The sequence below is a fragment of the Mirounga leonina genome, unplaced genomic scaffold (genome assembly GCF_011800145.1).
Source record: "Mirounga leonina isolate KUSES-001 unplaced genomic scaffold, KU_Mleo_1.0 Mir_224, whole genome shotgun sequence".
Taxonomy (NCBI): domain Eukaryota; kingdom Metazoa; phylum Chordata; class Mammalia; order Carnivora; family Phocidae; genus Mirounga; species Mirounga leonina.
The window spans coordinates 8,537,112-8,554,962 of record NW_023270615.1 but is presented as its reverse complement, the minus strand read 5'-3'; the positions used below and the strand labels follow the sequence as shown (position 1 = coordinate 8,554,962).

The following is a 17,851-nucleotide window of genomic DNA, read 5'->3' as shown; positions in this document are numbered from 1 at the left end:
ATGGAGTCCGATCACGGGCAGTGTGGTTCTCCTTCCCGCTTCGTCCCCACAGTAAGATGCAGGGAAAAGGAAGGACTGTGGGATCAGCTGGATGCAGCCTTCTGTTTTCATGGAGAAATAAGAACACAGACTTAGGAGTTCAACAGGCCTGGGCTCCAGTTCCACCTCTGTCTCCCTGGCCGTGTGCCAGCAGCAAGTTATTTCATTTCGGCTCTTCACGCGCATCTGTGGTAAACCAGGATTCAGCACGCTGCTCCCAGAGATCATGTGCCTGGGCCTGTGCCAACCCCGGTACTGGGATCTCAACAAATGTTAACTGACTTCCCTTCCCTTACAAATGCCAGAAGAAACCCATGAAACTCATGACAGCCCTTGTAACGCACTTGACAGCTAATAAAGAACTCGGGCGTCCTTACGTTTGGTACAATCGACGTAAGTACAACCACCATACATTTCTCACAAAGCAGTGACATTTTCGATACTTGGTTATCTTATGCAGACTCCTGAGAGGGGGTAGAGCCTTAGATCCACTGAAAAGAAGCAAGTCTTTTAGTGCATGACCTATTTGAGAGAGGTGTCCCTCCCCTGTATATTCAATTACTTGCTGTATAATAGAACCGTATGCACCACATATAGTTTGGTAGCTGAACACTATGTTCCTCAGGTGGCACAAATGACTTTGAAGTACCTGTCAGCAACTGGCTTTCCTGGAAGCGTACTGCAACTACTCAGTTCCCAGTGACATTTTGCTTCGGAAGCCCTTGTTCAGAATATTAAAAAGGGCACGCAGCAGACTTCATTCCTTTGCTTCAAGGACTGTGATTTTGTAAAGTTGGACCCCGTGGTCTACTCAGGAGAGGGTCACTGGCTCCAGCAAATGTTTAAAGATGGTTTTGAAGTGGGTCCAGTGGTGCTCAAGTTGGTCAGTAACTCTCACTATGGAGTCCGATCACGGGCAGTGTGGTTCTCCTTCCCGCTTCGTCCCAGATGATGATCTGGACTGATTGAACTGGACAATGTCACAGGACATCTGAGGTCACGCAAACCACTTTTTCTGTTAGTGCAGGATGGTGCTTTCCTGTTTTTTTAAAAAAAGTCATTGACTTTTCTCAGATATATACTTGGGAAGGGAAGAGTTGAAGTTTGCTAGACCTCGCCTAGATCAGCAACATTTTTGGCGAATTCCGAATGATCAGTCAGGCCTCTGGGTTCTTCTCATTCTTCACTGCAATGGCAGTTGGCTTTATTCTATCCAAAACTGGTGCCCAAGAGGAGGAGATGGGACCTACGGGTGCTTGCCAAAGGTGGTTTGTCACGTTGGTCATTGTGATGCCATCACTCCGTGATGTCCAACTTGGTCTTTGGCCTGAAGAGAATGAGCAGAGCAGAGGGGGATGTGAAACTCTGTAAGGGATGGCACATGGGGGCCGGTGCACTTTGTTCCTGGCTTCAGGTTGTGAGGACTCGGGATCTTTTCGGATTTGTTTTCGAGGACTTTGCAGATGTCGAGAGCAACTCTCTTGTGACATTTTTTTTTTTTTTTTGAGAAGCAATAAGAAGTTGAATTTTGGATTCTGATAGACAAGGTTTGCTCAAGCTCAGCACTCCTGACATTTTGGGTTGGCTAATTCTTTCTTGGAAGGGCCATCCTGTGCATCCCAAGATATGTAGTAGCATCCCTGGCCTCTATCATTAGATGCTGCTAGCCCCTCCAAGTTGTGACAACTGAAAATACTTCTAGGCAGCCGAATGTCCCCTGAGGGCAGGGGGCGGGGCGAAACTGCCCCTGGTGGAGAACCTGTGGGGTAGACCTTCGCTGTGGGAGATTTGCATGGTCACATGAAAACTTGGAATATTCCAGCTTCTCTTGGCTGTCCTGGGGCTTTAAGACCTTTGAGTTTCCTGGAAAATAGATTTCTGATAGACCTGCAGACAGGCAAAGGAGGAACTAAAGGAAAAGGTTTGAGAGGGTGGTACCCGAATGCACTTGATTCCTCTTCTCTCTCTTCTTTCCTCTCGTCTGCACCTGTTAGTCTTCTAGCAGTGAAGGGTGGGGGGGGGGGTGGTGCAGATGAGGGGCACGCTGGCCGAACTGGACAAGCTGGAGCTGGGGAACCCAGTGCCTGCAGACTAAACGGGGAGGGCCTGAGGATTTTCGAACTTCAAGCCGGGCATCAGCGATTTACTGCCGGCAGGGTGAAAGACAGTTTCTGGAGGCAGGCCTGGCATCGGCCGGGGCCCTTGGCAAAACTGCCGTGTAGGCAAAGCTGTTTTTGCCACCACCTCTCTTTGTGAACCTCGCCCATGCCCTGTTTCACTTTCTCTGCCCTCCAGGCACACAGTCGCCTGAGCCTGCGGGGTCCTCTGGCTGTTCAAAGTCGTCAAAGTCGGCCTCGCCCGGCCTGAGTCATCTGCTTTATTACCTGCCCCCATTCTAACTCTCCTTACCCGGATGCTGATTTCAGCTACTTCGGGGGTTAAGATTAAAGACTCAAATACCTCACACTAAGGGGAGAAGAGTCAGTAGGTTTAACCTACTGATTCGTTGAAGCTTGCTACTCCCCTTCTAGAAGACACTTGGAAGCAAAAGACTTTCCCGTGGCTCCTCTAGTTTCCCTGAAATGAGCATCCTGCTTGTGTCTTTTCCCAGCCACAGTCTCCCCGCCTGGTGAGCACAGCCTACACAATCCATAAACTGGAGAATTAACTTACACAGGGGCTCCACACAAGGTGAGCTGTGAGTTTCCCATCAAAAAATGACCCAAATTCCTGAGCCTGGCCAACAAAGCCCTTTACAATCCCCCTTTCTAACCTCTTCTCCATTCATTTACTCAAACTTGGTGAAAAAGATGGGACACAGATCCTGGTACCCAACTCTCCAAAAATGCATATTGTCCAGTGGGGGCTATACAAAGCAAACCAGACAAAAACGATATAATGTCACGTGTTGGCCCAGGTTAGGTCAAGGAGGCCTGGGAGCACCATGCAGGGGGTACTCGCCCCAGTGGCTGGTCCAGGGAGGGAGTCTCTCAGCTATCTCAGTATGCCTGTATTGAACACACCTTGTTACCTCTTTCTAGCTTTATACCTGACAGTCCCTCTGTCTAAATGCCCTCCCCTCTCCTGTCTGGAAAACTCGTCATGATCCAGCTTATCTGCTACCCCCAGGAGAACTTCTCTGACCATACTTTGTCCTCTCTGGCTTTGCTTTGCTTTGCCATGTCTCCCCCTGCTCACCCTCAAATGTGTTCTTTTCTTTAAGCTTAAACATCCATTCTATGGAAATACGTATCATGGTGATTTGCAATGATGTGTTTACTTGTCCGTCTTCCCCAGTACACTTTTTTCAAAGCCGAGGCAACGAAGTGTATCTCTTTTTAACCCCCAGCTCCTAGCACGGTGCCTGGCACACAGAAAGTCTCAATAAACGTCACTGTGTGAATGAGCTCATTCAAACTAGAATCTGGAAGATGTGACTGCAGGTTGCCTGTTTTATTCTTTTATCTTACATCGTGAGATTTCTATACAGAAGAGTCCATAAAACATATATGTCTGGTATAAAATGAAAACCCATGTAACCACAACCCGGGTCAAGAAATTGCTCCCCTCTATTCTTAACTCCTCAGTGGGTGTCATCTACTCCAATTGAGTGTGTCACGAAGACAAGGACTCAAAATTCCGTATCTGACCTGCAGTTATTGGGGTCTCCTGCAGAGCATGTCCTCAGCTGGAACCTCAGGCCCGAGATTCCAGATACCACGAACTTGGCTAAAAGCCAAGCAGTTCAGTCAAACATCACTTGGCAGACATGGCCTGAAATCTAGCCAGAGGAAGCTATTCGCTCCACTGGACAGTATCTTGTACGAGATCTTGAACACCTTATTCTCCCCCTACATATCGAGGCTGCAGGTTTATTTGGACTCTGTCACATCTGGGAAAAAACAATGAACATGTGAGCCTATCTGCTAATAGTTAACCTGCATGGAGATCAGTCTATTTTTTGGTGGCTGTTAATACGGATCAGCTAAAATCTGGCCATGTTATCAGAAGGGGTGTACTCTGCTCTGCTTTGAGTAGAAAGCAGCCATCTGCCTCACTGCATTTGGTCAGAACACTGTGCCTTTGGGAAGGACTGCAGTTCCAGGAGGCATGGCAACCCCCTTCCGCACAGCACAGCTCCAAGCTGCCAGGGCTGTCTGCACAGGGCTCATCCAGCCCCACTGCGGGGCCGCCCAGCCCTCTCTTCCTTCCCCAGCTGCCCTCAGCGAACAAGGGCCGGCCGGCCTGCCTTCTTCCATTCCTCCTCTTTCCCTTTATCCCTCCCTTTCCCTTTTCCTTCCTTCCTTTCTTCCCTTCCTTACAGCTGTCCAGCAATAATTCCTATACACAGACTAGAATAAGAACTTGTTCAGTAAATATTCCTTGAGGCTGGCTATAATTCTTTTCTTGAACATAAATTCAGCTAATTTCACTTTTCCTTGTGTGTGTGTGTGTGTGTGTGTGTGTGTGTGTGATGCATGAATCCACTATCACTGTATTTAACTTAACTCAAAACAATTTTTGGGGTAAAGCAGATAACAACCTTATCTCTTTCTATTCCTTGCTTCACGGGGTTTAATTCGTGTATGATTTTCTGAGCATCTACTATGGGACAGATACAATCTGAGATGCTGAGGCTACAGCAGGGAGCGAGGCAGAGGTGGTCTCTTTTCTCATGGGGCTGGCATTTTAAAGGGTTTTTGTATTCTAGAACTGAGCTGTCCAATGTGGTAGCCACTAACAGCATGCAGCTATTTAAATTAATTAAAATTAAATAAAATTTAATATTCACTGTCTTCGTACTAGCCACATTTCAAGGGCTCACTAACAACATGTGACTAGCAACTAGGTAGTGGACAGCGCCGATCTAGACCAGTCCCATCACTGCAGAAGACTCTACTGAACAAGGCTATTCTGGAGGAATTTGCCAGACCCACTACCAAGAAATCCCCATAGCAATACTATGAGATGATTTATTATGATACCAGATCACGATTCCTTTATATACAACCCACCCTTTGAAACATGGAGCTTATGCCCTGCATGTCTGGAGCCAGTGAGTTTATTTTTATTTTGAGCATCCTGTTTTACTTACAAGACAGCTAAATCAGTGTGGCGGAATAGCCTTTTGAAATACTCATTTTTTCCCTCTTGTCTTTCAAGCAGGTATTGGCTCTGTATCAGGGAAGGAGGGGCTGTAGGTCAGAATCCAGAAATAGCCTTTGAGTCTCTGGCTGCTTTTATGGTCCAAATGTACAAGCTCAGGACCTTCGAGCATTTGTAGAAGGGGCAACAGAAAGGAGGATTTGGGGAACAGGTAAAAATGTCTTGGCAGAAGCAGGACTGGAGGAGAGGAGGCAGAAATGTTTGTCTGTGCACACAGGTGAGGGGGTTTGAGAGGGAATGCCAACTTGCATGTGCATTGTGGGCTCAGGCTGCATGGTTTTCCTGGCCATTCTGTTGTGGACAGCGGGATCCCAGAGGGATACAGTGTCTAGGATTTGGGACAGCGGGGAGACATCATAAATCCACTAGACCTGAAGGGTCAAACTGACTGGGACGATGGACATTTTAGCAGCTAACTATGTGCTAATTCCACTACGTCCTGTCCCCACTCCCACCTTAACCCGCCTCTGGGAAGGTAATGAGGGTTGAGCCTCAGGTTGTGATTTTCCTCCGGCTTATGGGGATGCATGTTCAAAACAGAAATCAGTGGAGTTATAATAAAAAATAAAGCTGATTTTCTGGCAGCATCTGCATCTGTGGTCTGGGAGCCATACCCACTCCTGAAGCAGTGTGGTTTCCTTGTACACTAACTCAACAACCACAGACCTCATCCCCTTTGGTCTGTTGTACTTGATTTGGAAAGGTAACATTTCTCCTGGAAGAAATAAAGGCACAAAGCAGTGTCACCTTCTGTATTTGGATAAAACGTCAAATAGGAAATTGATTCCATCCTGGAGCTCTGGTTTCACAAGTTCATCCACGGAAGTAAGGGGGAAGGAAGCCAAAGCCATCGCAGAACTGGATGATTTCAATGAAGAGTTAGCAAACTATTGCCCATAGGCCAAATCTGGCTTGCCTCCTGTTTTGGTAAATAAAGTTTTATTGGAACATAGCCACACCCATTAGTTTATTTATTGTTGCATTGTGGAGTTACAATGTAGACTGTACGGCTCTCAGTACCACCTGACCTTTTATAGAAAAAGTCTGCTGACCCTTTGGCTCAGATTACAACCTCCTGAAAGACTAAGACAGTGTCTATACATCTCCTGTTTCCTGGCAGAGCCTGCCTGGTGGAGGAGCAGGTGCAGAGCAGGGATCTGAGAAATATGGTGGAAAAGATTCTAAGACTGAAATAAACTTTCCTGCTTCAAGAATGGCCTCCTTAATGGACTCCTGGGAACATAATTCCTTGAGTTACAGCATCAACTTCAAGTGTTAAAGAAGGACAAGGTGGAAATCAGTCTCTGTCATCTGTAATGAGAGAGATAATCTTGTTGCCTTGTTACAACAGATGACCAGATCGACTGTCTGCTTTGTATATAATCTGGGTGCCCATGGTCTCCTGCTCTGCCCTGCAAGGCAGGGTCCTGAAGCCTCCAATACACATGGCCTGTGTGCCTTTCTTAGGTGGAGTTCTTCCAGGAGCGACCCTCTGCAAAGGATTCACGCGAAAGTGATTTGTTAAGGCCGTGCTCCAAAAGAGAAACCAGACAGAAGAAAGGGGAGGAAACACAATAAGTAGTGGGGAAAAAAAGAAAAAAAAAAAACCAAGGTGCAATTTCAGATGAAGTCCAAGCCTTAGCCTGATCCTTCTGGGATCTTTGGAGTACGAATTGCACTTCACATTCAAGAAGCGACTATGTAGTCCTAAAGATAGTAGCTTTTCCACTAAAGCCAAGAGTCAAGGGAACTGGGCTTTTATGCCCTGTCATCCTTTCTTCCCCAGCAGGCAGCATGAGAGTATGGAGGCCCTGGAGGTACAAAAACTCTCAGGCACTTTAGGCTCTTTGGGTGGTGAAGAGGCACCTGCAGCTCAAGGGTGAAGTTCATAGCTAAGAGCCCTTAGCATCAAAGCACACAGAAACCAGACGATACGAACAGAACTTTGGTAAAGGGGAAGCGGGGGGATCTGGGTAAGGGGACTAACAGTATTTGCTACTTGCCAGACTGCATGTCTTCTCCACAAATGCTTACATGTGATTTGGGATTATATGCCATTTTGAATCATCCATGCCATTTCTATGATATGGGCCCTCCAGTATATAGCAGAATCTTCTTCCTCTTTTCCCTCATCCTTTTCCTTTTTCTTCAAAAGAAATTTTGGAGGGGGAAACAAACAAAAAAGCCACTTTTTGTTCAGGGTCTCCCTTGTTATGATTAAAAAGATAAAATGTTCAAAATTCACTTTAAGACTGTATTATTTCTCCTGTAACATCTCCAAGGGGAAATAAATCCCTGAAGTTCTCTACCCACTCTGTAGAATGGCATTTCTTTTATTTGACCCAAGTGTACAACTTTCATACTTCAATGGATCCTTGGCTTGTGTACACTGGGATTTGGGGACCCATGTCATATGCACTTTCTCTGCAGAGAGATTCATTTGGGGAGTTCACAGACTCCAGACATAGTTGCTTTCATCTTTCGGAGCAAAGAGTCCTCATCTTCCTGATCTGTCCTCAAATTACAGCTTTTCATTCACTCCCTCGATAAGTCTGGCTGCTCTTCTCTGGCTCAATGCATGTATGTCTTTCTTGAGAGACAGTGACCAGCACCATCCTCAGTGTCCAGGTACAGATTTGCCACAGCTCCAGATCAGGTAAAAATAGCCTCCCTTTTTTTGCTTTTAATGCTATTCTAGACAACGTTCAGCATCGCCTTGTGTTGAGTTATACACCACGCAGGTGTCTCCAGTATTCAATCTACAGTGATTACCTTTTCCTACCTGTAGTCAATTGCATCTGGCTAGAGGACAGACTATTATTGGTTTTTTGTTCGTTTTTATTTTTTTAATTTTTTAATTTTTTAAAAAATATTTTATTTTTAAGTAATCTCTACACCCAACATGGGGCTTGAACTCACAACCCCAGGATCAAGAGTTGTATGCTCTTCCCACTGAGCCAGCCAGGTGCCCCAGACTATTACTGGTTTTTAATGACTATTTTCATCTTAAACATGCTCTTAGTAAACCTTTCTGCTACTTTTCTGCTGGCACAAAACATGAACTCTTTCTGTCCTTCACTGTTGGCTTACTATTCAGCATTGCCAGAGACTAGTTTTTTCTCTGTATCTTACAGAATCCCCTTCTATTTTTGCATGTGCTAAAGAGGACAAATTCCACCAGAGGTTTAAAGAAAACCCTACTGATCTGCTTCTATGAGGAGGGATACATACTTTTTATATCTCTTGTCCCCAGTGATAAGTCAGCTCCCCATAGGTGACAAAATAGTCTCAACAGCTAGATGGGAAGCTAACTTTTCTCCCCCAAGTAAACTTTTTAGGAAATGGTTTAGAGCTTTTTTGAGAAAGTTTCAAAAATTTTAAATATATCCCATCTGCTGATGCTTTATTTTCCACGGGGTTATGTAGGACTGCTTGGAGTATTTGTGGTAGAGTAGAAAAAGCATGGGCTTTGGAGTCATGCAAACCTACCATGTACCAAAGGCACTCTGTTTTAACAGAGTTACAACTCTGTTACAACAGAGGCTGAAAATGGCCAGGACGGGCCAAGCACTACATTTAATTATAGGCAAGAAAAATGGAATACTCCAGGGTGAAAATAAGAGCTCATTCTTGTGAAAGGTAACGAATGATGATGCTTCCCTCGTATCACAGGCGACTGCTAATTTCAAAAGGAGGGCCTCCCCCAAGACAGGAGAATTCTCCAAGCCATCTGGGGTGGTTCCTCTTTAGAATCTGGTTGTTCTGCGTCACTACATGAAGTTTCCACTTTCATCCATTGAGAGTATCCGAACAATTTGTCTTCAACACAATCTTGGAAACCTGAGCAAAAGTTGCTCTAGACTGCCTATGAGGCCAAGCTGCCATTAGGCTAATTTGGGCCCTTATACTACTAGGGCTCTAGTCTTCAGCTGCCTCAAAACTCTACATAGTTATTCCCATCCTACTTCTCTTACCTACCATCCTCGATTCCTACAGTGCAAGTTCCTCTGGTCAACTATCCTCCCCTATGCTCCTGTCCTCATGTCATGTTGGGCTCTCTGCCCACTGAATTTTCCCATTTCTCCCTTCCCTCCCTTTCCCCGGAGCCTTCTGGAACACCCTTGTCATCGAAACACACACTCCTCTACTTTCTCAGACTTCTACAAGCCCAGTCCCCATTCTCTTGCCTTAACTAAATCCCACTTTGCAGAAAGACACCCCTTCCCTGTAACCTTCTCAAATGAAAACTGCACATTCTTGTACATCCACCATTGCGGTTCCCATAAGTAATGTCTGCATTGTCACTGATACTTTGCCTCTTCCGACCTCTTGCTTTTCACTCTTGTACAAGAAGCCCTTTCTCCTTTGAGTTTCAGGTAATTCTGATCAAAGTCTTTCTGTCCGCTCTCTCTCCTGTCACTACAGACACTTCGATAGCTGCAGCGACAAACACAGAAGAACCTAGCTTCAAGACGCTTGACCTCAATTCCAGCATATCCTGGAATCCAGCATTCCTGGATTCTGGACCTTATCATTCTGGACCTTATCATTCTCCTAAGTTGTTCTACCTCTGCACTCCGAATATCAATTTATCATTCTCTGACCACAACATCTTGTCATCACACCTCTCGGGATCCTTAGTTCTCAAAGCATTTGGTGCTCAGGCCAGGACTCTCATCCTTTGATTGTTCCTTCTTCCTCCTAGGCACTTACCAATATTATACCTTAATTTTCTTCTCCTTCCTTCTCAGACCTCCTAATGCGTAACTTTAAACCCCTGTAAGCATCTTCAAAAGACCTACTCTCCTTTCTTTCTGCCATACCGGCACAGCAACGCCTCAATCTTGGATTAATCCAACTATTTGTTCTTGATCTGGGCTGCTGAGTCTTGACTGAGAAAACAGGAAACCCAACTATGCAAATAGGTGGCCCCTAAGCAATCCTTTGATGCGTACTTAGTGACTTCCCTGAGTGGTGATTACAAAACATTACTCTTTCTCTTAAAGCCCCGTTTCATTGATCCTCCTCCTGCCCTTGCCACCATCACATGGACACAACACCTCTCTCTCTCTCTTCCCTAGTAAATGCTTTGCCTTGCTGCTCATTTACTCTTTTTAAAAAAATTTTATTTTATTATGTTATGTTAATCACCATACATTACATCATTAGTTTTTGATGTAGTGTTCCATGATTCATTGTTTGTGTATAACACCCAGTGCTCCATGCAGTACGTGCCCTCTTTAACACCCATCACCAGGCTAACCCATCCTCCCACCCCCCTCCCCTCTAGAACCCTCAGTTTGTTTCTCAGAGTCCATAGTCTCTCATGGTTCATCTCCCCCTCCGATTCCCCCCCTTCATTTTCCCCTTCCTACTATCTTCTTCTTTTTTAAAAATATATAATGTATTATTTGTTTCAAAGGTACAGATCTGTGATTCATCAGCTGCTTATTTACTCTTAAATCACTGTAGTTTGTTTTTGCATTCACTCCTGAAATGAAAATTCTCTGGCCAACATGACCGCTGACTTCCTAAAGGTCTAGCTGAATGAACTTTTTCTAAATATTCAGCTAATTGTAGTTCTTTCTTGCTTTTGATACTGTTGATTCCTCCATTCTACTGTTCTGCTCTGGCCTTCTCTCTCTACTTGTGCTCCCTGGCAAGCTCACCCACTTGTGTGGCTGGAAGTATATTTTTGATCCCCAGATCTGTATCTCCAGGCCAGGTCTTTCTACTTAGCTCCAGAGATCCACGCATAAAATAGCCTCCTTCATGGTTTTCCTGGAATTCCCATGGGAACCTCAAACTTCATCCGACCCCAACTGAATAAATCCACCTCTCCTCACAGTTCTTCTTCCTAGGTTCTCTATCTCACTAAATGACATCATTCTTTCAACTGAGCCAGAAACCTTAGAGTGACCTTCAACTTCTCCATCTCAAATCCTTATCCACTTCCCCATTACCACCCTGTGCACCATCTGACTTCTGCCCTGGTCCTTCTGATTTAATCTTCTTAAAGTCTCAGGCTGCCTATCTTCTCCATCCCAACTGCTACTGCATTAGCTAGTGCGCTCTCACCTCCAATCTTTGTATTTTTGTTTGAGAGCTCTGACTAAAACATGTCAGATCATGGTACTACCCTGAACATGGAGCATAAGTCTTCCAAGGTCTATACTCCTCTCTCTTCAGACCCATCTGTCCCTGCTTCCTGCTTCCTGCCTCTCACCCTACAGTCAGCCATATTAAACTACCTGCTGTGCCTAGAACTGTCCATACTGAGTCTCAGTTTGGAATGCCATTCTTCTCCTTTACACCCCCTGCTCCCATTTGCCCAGCAAATATCTGCTCATATTTCAGGTCTCAGCTCAACCTTCCCATTCTTTGCGAGACTTCATCTGTTGTGCCCCTAAGAACCGATTACTTTTCTTTGGGGGCTCCATCTCCACATACCTATTGTCAATGTCAGTTTGCCTCTATTGGACTGTAAACTTCCTCAAAGACAGTATCTCTGACATGTGCATCTCTTTACCTCATGCCTGTCTCATAGTAGGATCAAAATAAATATCTGCTGAATGAAGACTGAATGGATTAAAAATGGAGCCCAACCTATGAGCAAAGGCTAAATGAATATTGTGACAGTGAAACAAATGTTGATCACTATAGCGTATTGAATCATCACAAAGGCTTGTCTGCAGATAGCTCTGCTGTTTGTAAACTCACTAAGTCTCAGTTTGCATTAGCAAACAAGTTGGGTGGGTATTCTCTAGAATGTAAGCTGACTTCCAGGGACGGAAAAAAGGGGGTGGTGCCTTCTGCTGGCTTGCTTCCTTAGCAATCTGCGAAAACAAAACCCAGCAAAAACAATTCTCCATTTCCCAAAAGTTGGCCCTGGCTCAAGTTTTTCTCTTCCAAAATACTTTTTTTGGTCAGGCAACACTCCCCACGCTATGGCTGTTAGGCATTAGTGTGCTCGGAATCCATTAGAGAAGGTCAGTCCTGAATACCAAACAGCTGCAGAGCCCCGAGTTTCCAGGAGTCTAAGGATCGAAAGGCATAACAATAGCCAGCTTCTCTGTTCGTGCTGTTCTAAGCTTTGCCATACGCAGGCACATTTTAGAGACCGGCCTTGAGCTATCTTAACTTCCACACGTGAAGTGAGGAACAAATAATTTGAGACAGAAAAATAATACGAGGCAATGTTTTAGCTTTACATGTACATACAGGCTCCTTGTTTCCTGACAAAAACAATGCTTCCGATCCAGTCAACATCACAGACACCTTAAGGGTATGAAAGAGCAAGGTTTTTGTTTGTTTGTTTTTTAAATAGCAAAACTTTTGTACTAAATAAAGAAATAAAATAGAACAACACCAAACCAAACTGCAACAAAAGTAAGCCCTCTCACTCCAAATTACATATTAATTTCAGATGGAAAGCCCTATAGGTAGTAAGAGAAAAAAAAAATTGACCCATGCATTAAGCAGATTGGATAGTTAATTTGGGCCAAGGGGGAACAACCAAATAATATTAAGTGGTTATGGTAGAAAGTAAGTTTTGGACATTCTGCTTTCATATTAGTACCCAAACTTGTAAAAATACTCAGAGCAGCAGAAAGAAGGACTAAATTTAGACCCTGATTTAATGCATTCAAGAGCGTGATTCATTTTTCCCCTGTCCCGGTACAGGGGAAATCTGCGTGTATGGCAGGAAACACAAGGATGCCCTGTGAATAAAGGGAAGTCTCATTCATTCAGAGGCTCAAGGAAGCTAGAGACACCCCATCTTCTCGGCCAACAAAGGTGTATATCTAGGTACCTCATCTACCATGGAACCACATTTCTCAACTGGAGAGAGGCCCTCTAATTTTAGCTTTGCTCTGGCCTTGGCATGAGTGTGCTGGAAATTTATTCTGTTGCTCCTTTTCTCTAAATGGTTTTTTCCTCACTCAGGCTCCAGTGGGATCCTGACCATCTCTCAGATGCCATGCAACATGGGTCACCTTAATGAGACACTTAAAAGGATGTCATCATTTGGTAGCAATGCATTTAGCAAGCTGGGGCCCAAGTCACTGAACAGTAACCCATAGATTGGGCTGTAGAGGGCTGCTGTTATATATAACTTAAACATCAATCCAACGACAACGGCAAGGTCATTTCTCATTAGCTCATCAGGGTGCTAGGCAAAACATCCCGGCAGAGCAGACCATGACTGTCCCTTCCCAGTTTCATCATACGCTGCTGCCAATCACGATCTTGCACTCACATCTGCTCCTGACACAAAGCAAATCTTTTAGCCTCTACAGATCATCGAGACTCATGCCAGACTATCATTTGTGTTAATCTAACCTAGTTTAGAGGTGAAAACCCCCTAAACTATTTTGTGATTTTACAGTGACTCCATTCTTTCTTATTTCTTTGGCTTTCAGTCTTTAAGCACATTTGGAAAGTAACCTCAGAAGTCTCATTCCAGCTTTTTTGGCCTTATTGAAAGTCTCTGGGTTTAGGACAAACTACAAGAAAAAAAATGGGGAGTGTATATAAAAAATCTGTCGTTCAGTTAACACTGCCTCCCGGAAGCGAGGGCATTATAGCTGTCCTCCGTCTGAGGTGGAAGACAGATGTTATGAACCCACCCCTTGGGCCCTGTTACCCATCCATGTACATTCATCCCAAGAAAGATTATTTCCCCAAACATGAAATGGGTTCAGCAGTTTTGCAGTTCAAAACAGAAAGAGTTCGATATGGAGCACGTGCATCACATTAGAAATGAGTCGCTCTGAGAAGGTGTGTGTGAATGAGCAGCACCGAAGAGGCCCCCACAGGGCCACATCCACAGGATGGGACTGGCAGACCCTGGGCAGGGCCGAGGGTCCAGGTGGATATGAGATCCCATCAGCCTGAACACATGCTTCACAAACCAGCCCGGACACCGCACAGAAAGGAGGCAAGACACCATAGGGCCGCGTCAATGATTTGTACCTTTCTCAAACAGCTCGGTTCTTGGGTCTCCCAGGCAATTCTGTGTGGCTAGGTGGGGCAGTCACCTAATGGCCCTTGGGCTTGTCCAGTGCCATAACATGAAATCAAATTATTTCCAAGATAGGGATGGATGTTCAATGACCTTGGCCAAATGTAATGACAGATTTGGGGGCAGCCTCCTATACCCATTTGAGAAAGGACAAATGCTCTTTAGCACTCTAAACAGCAAACTGGCTGATTTAGCTTAGAACAGTGGCTACCATTGCAGCCAATTTCGGAAAGTCAAGAAGGAAGGTGAGTGGGGGAAGGGTGTCACGAAGGTTGCATCCATCCAAGGCTGGGTCAGTTCTATATTGAGATTTGGGGTAGAAATTTATTCTCACACACATAGAGCACCACAGATCTAATGAACAATAAGGGGTATCTATTTTCATACTTCACTCACACAAAACACCTCTCTTCCATCTCTGGGGGTGGGGGTGGGGTTCCAGTTCTAAACTACAATCAGCCCTTCTTTTAAAATAACAATAATAAATCCTCTTATTCAGCCAGATGGTGGTGTCTGTTGCACTAGGTTGGGCTCATAGTACAACATCAATAAATGGCCACTTGTAGAGGGACAGACAGAATCCCATTTATAAAACACACCTACACTTCCTGCGTTATCCCCTCCCAAAATGTTGCACTGTCAAACACCCATGGGGGCTTAATCTCATTTTGGGGAAGAAAGGAAAACTAAAAAAGGCAAAATAATGTACGTGGAAAGCAATTTCTTGGGGGGAAATAATACATTTAATCTCTGAGGAGAATGATCGTAGATGGGCTTTTAAGTTTGTTTTGCCTTTAGGGACCATTTGAAAGAACGATCCCCAAAGGGTTTTCCCCAGGCCCTGGAAAGCTGTCTCGGTGAAGGCTGCACATTGCCAACCAAAGATCTTACAACCAGGAGATGGAGTTAAAATTCTTCCTCAGTGAGGTTGGCCAAGTCTCCTGAAATGAGTATTTGTTCCAATTAGGTGTTCCAAAAAGCCTTCTTGCCTCAGATGACTCATTTTAAGAAAGGTAGTTGTTCAGAATCCATCACAGGAGGGAAAATGACATATTAATGTGTCCTGTTGCCAGTATACACATACTCCTCACAGGTCCAGAGGGCTCATGCTCTGTGGTGCTTGCTCCTTATTTCCTTGGTGTCAGTCCTACCTGGGGTTGGCTGGGGAGGAGGTGGGTCCTGACTGGTCTCTGCTGCTGTGCTTCACAAACTATACTCCCTGGTTATGTAACCCCGATCCGTGACCACAGTCCAGGGCTCAGATGGCTGGCTTGTCAGCAAAAAATGTTTCAAAAATGTTAATTCGACAATGTTGGAGGGATGTTATTTCTAGAGCTAAACTCCTCGGGGAAAATGAGAAATAGTTGCTTTAGGGATTTAGCTCTTCCATACTGGAAGGTACTTCTTTCCTGATGCTTTCTTCCCAAATAATTTCCCAAAGCCTGGCGCGCCCTGACATTTGGTCCAAATAAAATGCTGGAATAGACTCCATGGATACAACTACCTCCAAACTCTGTATAAGAGGGTGTTTATTATAGAGAATTGGCATCTATTAGGGCATGAAACACTGGGGGGCCTGCTGGTGCTCGCTCCTCACACTGAATCATTTCATGATATAGATACTATTTTTTTTTTTCTGGTGTTTACAGCAAGTAACTCAGTTTATAACCTAAGGCATTTTCCATACTTCCAGGCAATGAATACTAGTTTCTTTTGAGTCTCAATAGCACATAATTTAAGACAGTGGGAAAAGGAGCTGAAGAATAGTTTCCATTGCAAGGAAAACACCATGCAGATGTTTGCCCTCTTGAATTCTGACGGCAAAATAGAGAATTGTTTATTTGTTCTGAAGTCAAACCCAAGGAATTTAGTTTTTACAGGCTGGGGGCTGGGGTAGGGTGGGGAGTAATGACATAATATTTTAATAATATTGAAATATTCAACACATGGCCCTAGGATTTAGAATCCCCAAATAATTTAGATCTTTTTATATGGTTCTTGATCAAATTTGGGACGTCAGATATCGATTTGTGTCACAGAAAGGACATACCTGCAGAAACACCTGAGGACTACTTTATGAAAATTGTATATTCGCCTTCTGTAATTGTTTTTTTTCTTCCAAGATAGCAAGCTAGGAATCGGTCCTCTATCTTGAGCCATTTATTGAGAACAAACAAATGAACTCGGAAAAGACATGACCCAATTGAAGTTCAATACCTGACTTTGGTGTATGAGAATCATAAACTTGCTTACGGTCTATCTGGTCTGCAAACACTTCCCCATAAATCATCCAATAGGGCATGTAGAAGATGTTCTTGGCCAATTTCCATGATGGCTCTTCATTGGGAAAGAGAATGGCTTGCCTGGCGACCCCAAAGCTCATCAGTACCACCAGCATAATGATGACAAAGTACATCATGTCTATCATCTGGAAGGGTGGGGAAGCAGAGGGAGAAACAAAAGAAAATCCATATGACTGAATGTTCCTATGACACCAACATTGATGGAGACCTTTGAAGGAGGATCAGTTTTAATATTACTGCTAAGGGATATACAGATAGACAGCTGGGTCCAAGTAAGAAAGAGAACACTTGGTCTGTTGAAGCAATTTCCACAGAACTTAATCAGTAACTCAAAAATCATTTTTAAGAAAGCACACATAGTATGGAACCCCCTCATTTTTCATTGTTGTCTGTGCCACCTAGTCAAGAATAGGCATGGGAGTCACATGAAGCTCGGGTCTCGCTACGAATCCAGTACTAACTTTGTCTCTGTTCCTGGGAAGGGCAAATGTCCTCCTTGGGTCTCTTTCTTCTTAGCAAAATTGAAATTGGGATAATTGAACTATTTCAAGAATTATTGCAATGCTGTAAATTCCCTAAGTTGGAAGGGCTAATGAAGAGTTGGAACGCTCAAGAAAATAATCATTTGCGAACAAAGCTAGGACAACCCAAATATCCATCATATACCTTCTTATTCTTGTGGCGCCACCTCATCGTCTGGTGTTCTACCACAAACCAGTCCCTCAGAGAACCATTCTTTCTGTATTTAATTCTCTTGTAGCATATCCTATCAGTTATGGATGGTGTTTTTGTGGGCAGTATAATCAGGTTGTCTAATGGCCCATTTCTGTGTCTGCTGTTGAAATGTTGGATTTTCATCTTGACATGTTTATAAAATTCTCTTGACTGCATTTGAGCATAACGTTCCTCTTGATTCCTTTCTTTTTTGCTTGTTTTCATGATACATATTATCTGGGATCTGTTTCTCATATGCCAAATTACTTTCCTTTTATCACCAAAAATAGATGGGGATGTAATAACTATTATTTTGCCTGGCCAGAACCCATTGCCTCCTTCTTTTAGAAGCAGTTCCCACCCATTTTGGCCACAAAGATAGGTGTCTTTTCCAGGCTAGGTTAATCATGGTACCTCACCCTCTGGCAACAGTGATAGGAGGTAGGCATGTGACATAAGACGGGCCAATCAGAATCCTTTCTTTGGATTTTTTTTTCAACTGAAGCTGGGAGAGAGAAGCTCCCTTTCTTTTTCCGTAATGATATGAATTCAGAGTGTCTGAGGCTGAGGCTTCCACTAGTGAAACTGATGAGGAGTGAATGAA

The 17,851-nt window shown here is 44.2% G+C and overlaps 1 protein-coding gene across 1 annotated transcript in view; it reads right to left on the bottom strand.

Moving 5' to 3' along the window:
- Positions 1 to 17,851, bottom strand: part of LOC118026220 (transient receptor potential cation channel subfamily M member 3) — a 94,950-nt gene that overhangs the window by 32,569 nt on the left and 44,530 nt on the right. The window contains exon 13 of the mRNA XM_035028968.1: positions 16,484 to 16,658. Within this exon, the coding sequence (XP_034884859.1) occupies positions 16,484 to 16,658 (175 nt within the window). The remainder of the gene's footprint in view (positions 1 to 16,483; positions 16,659 to 17,851) is intronic.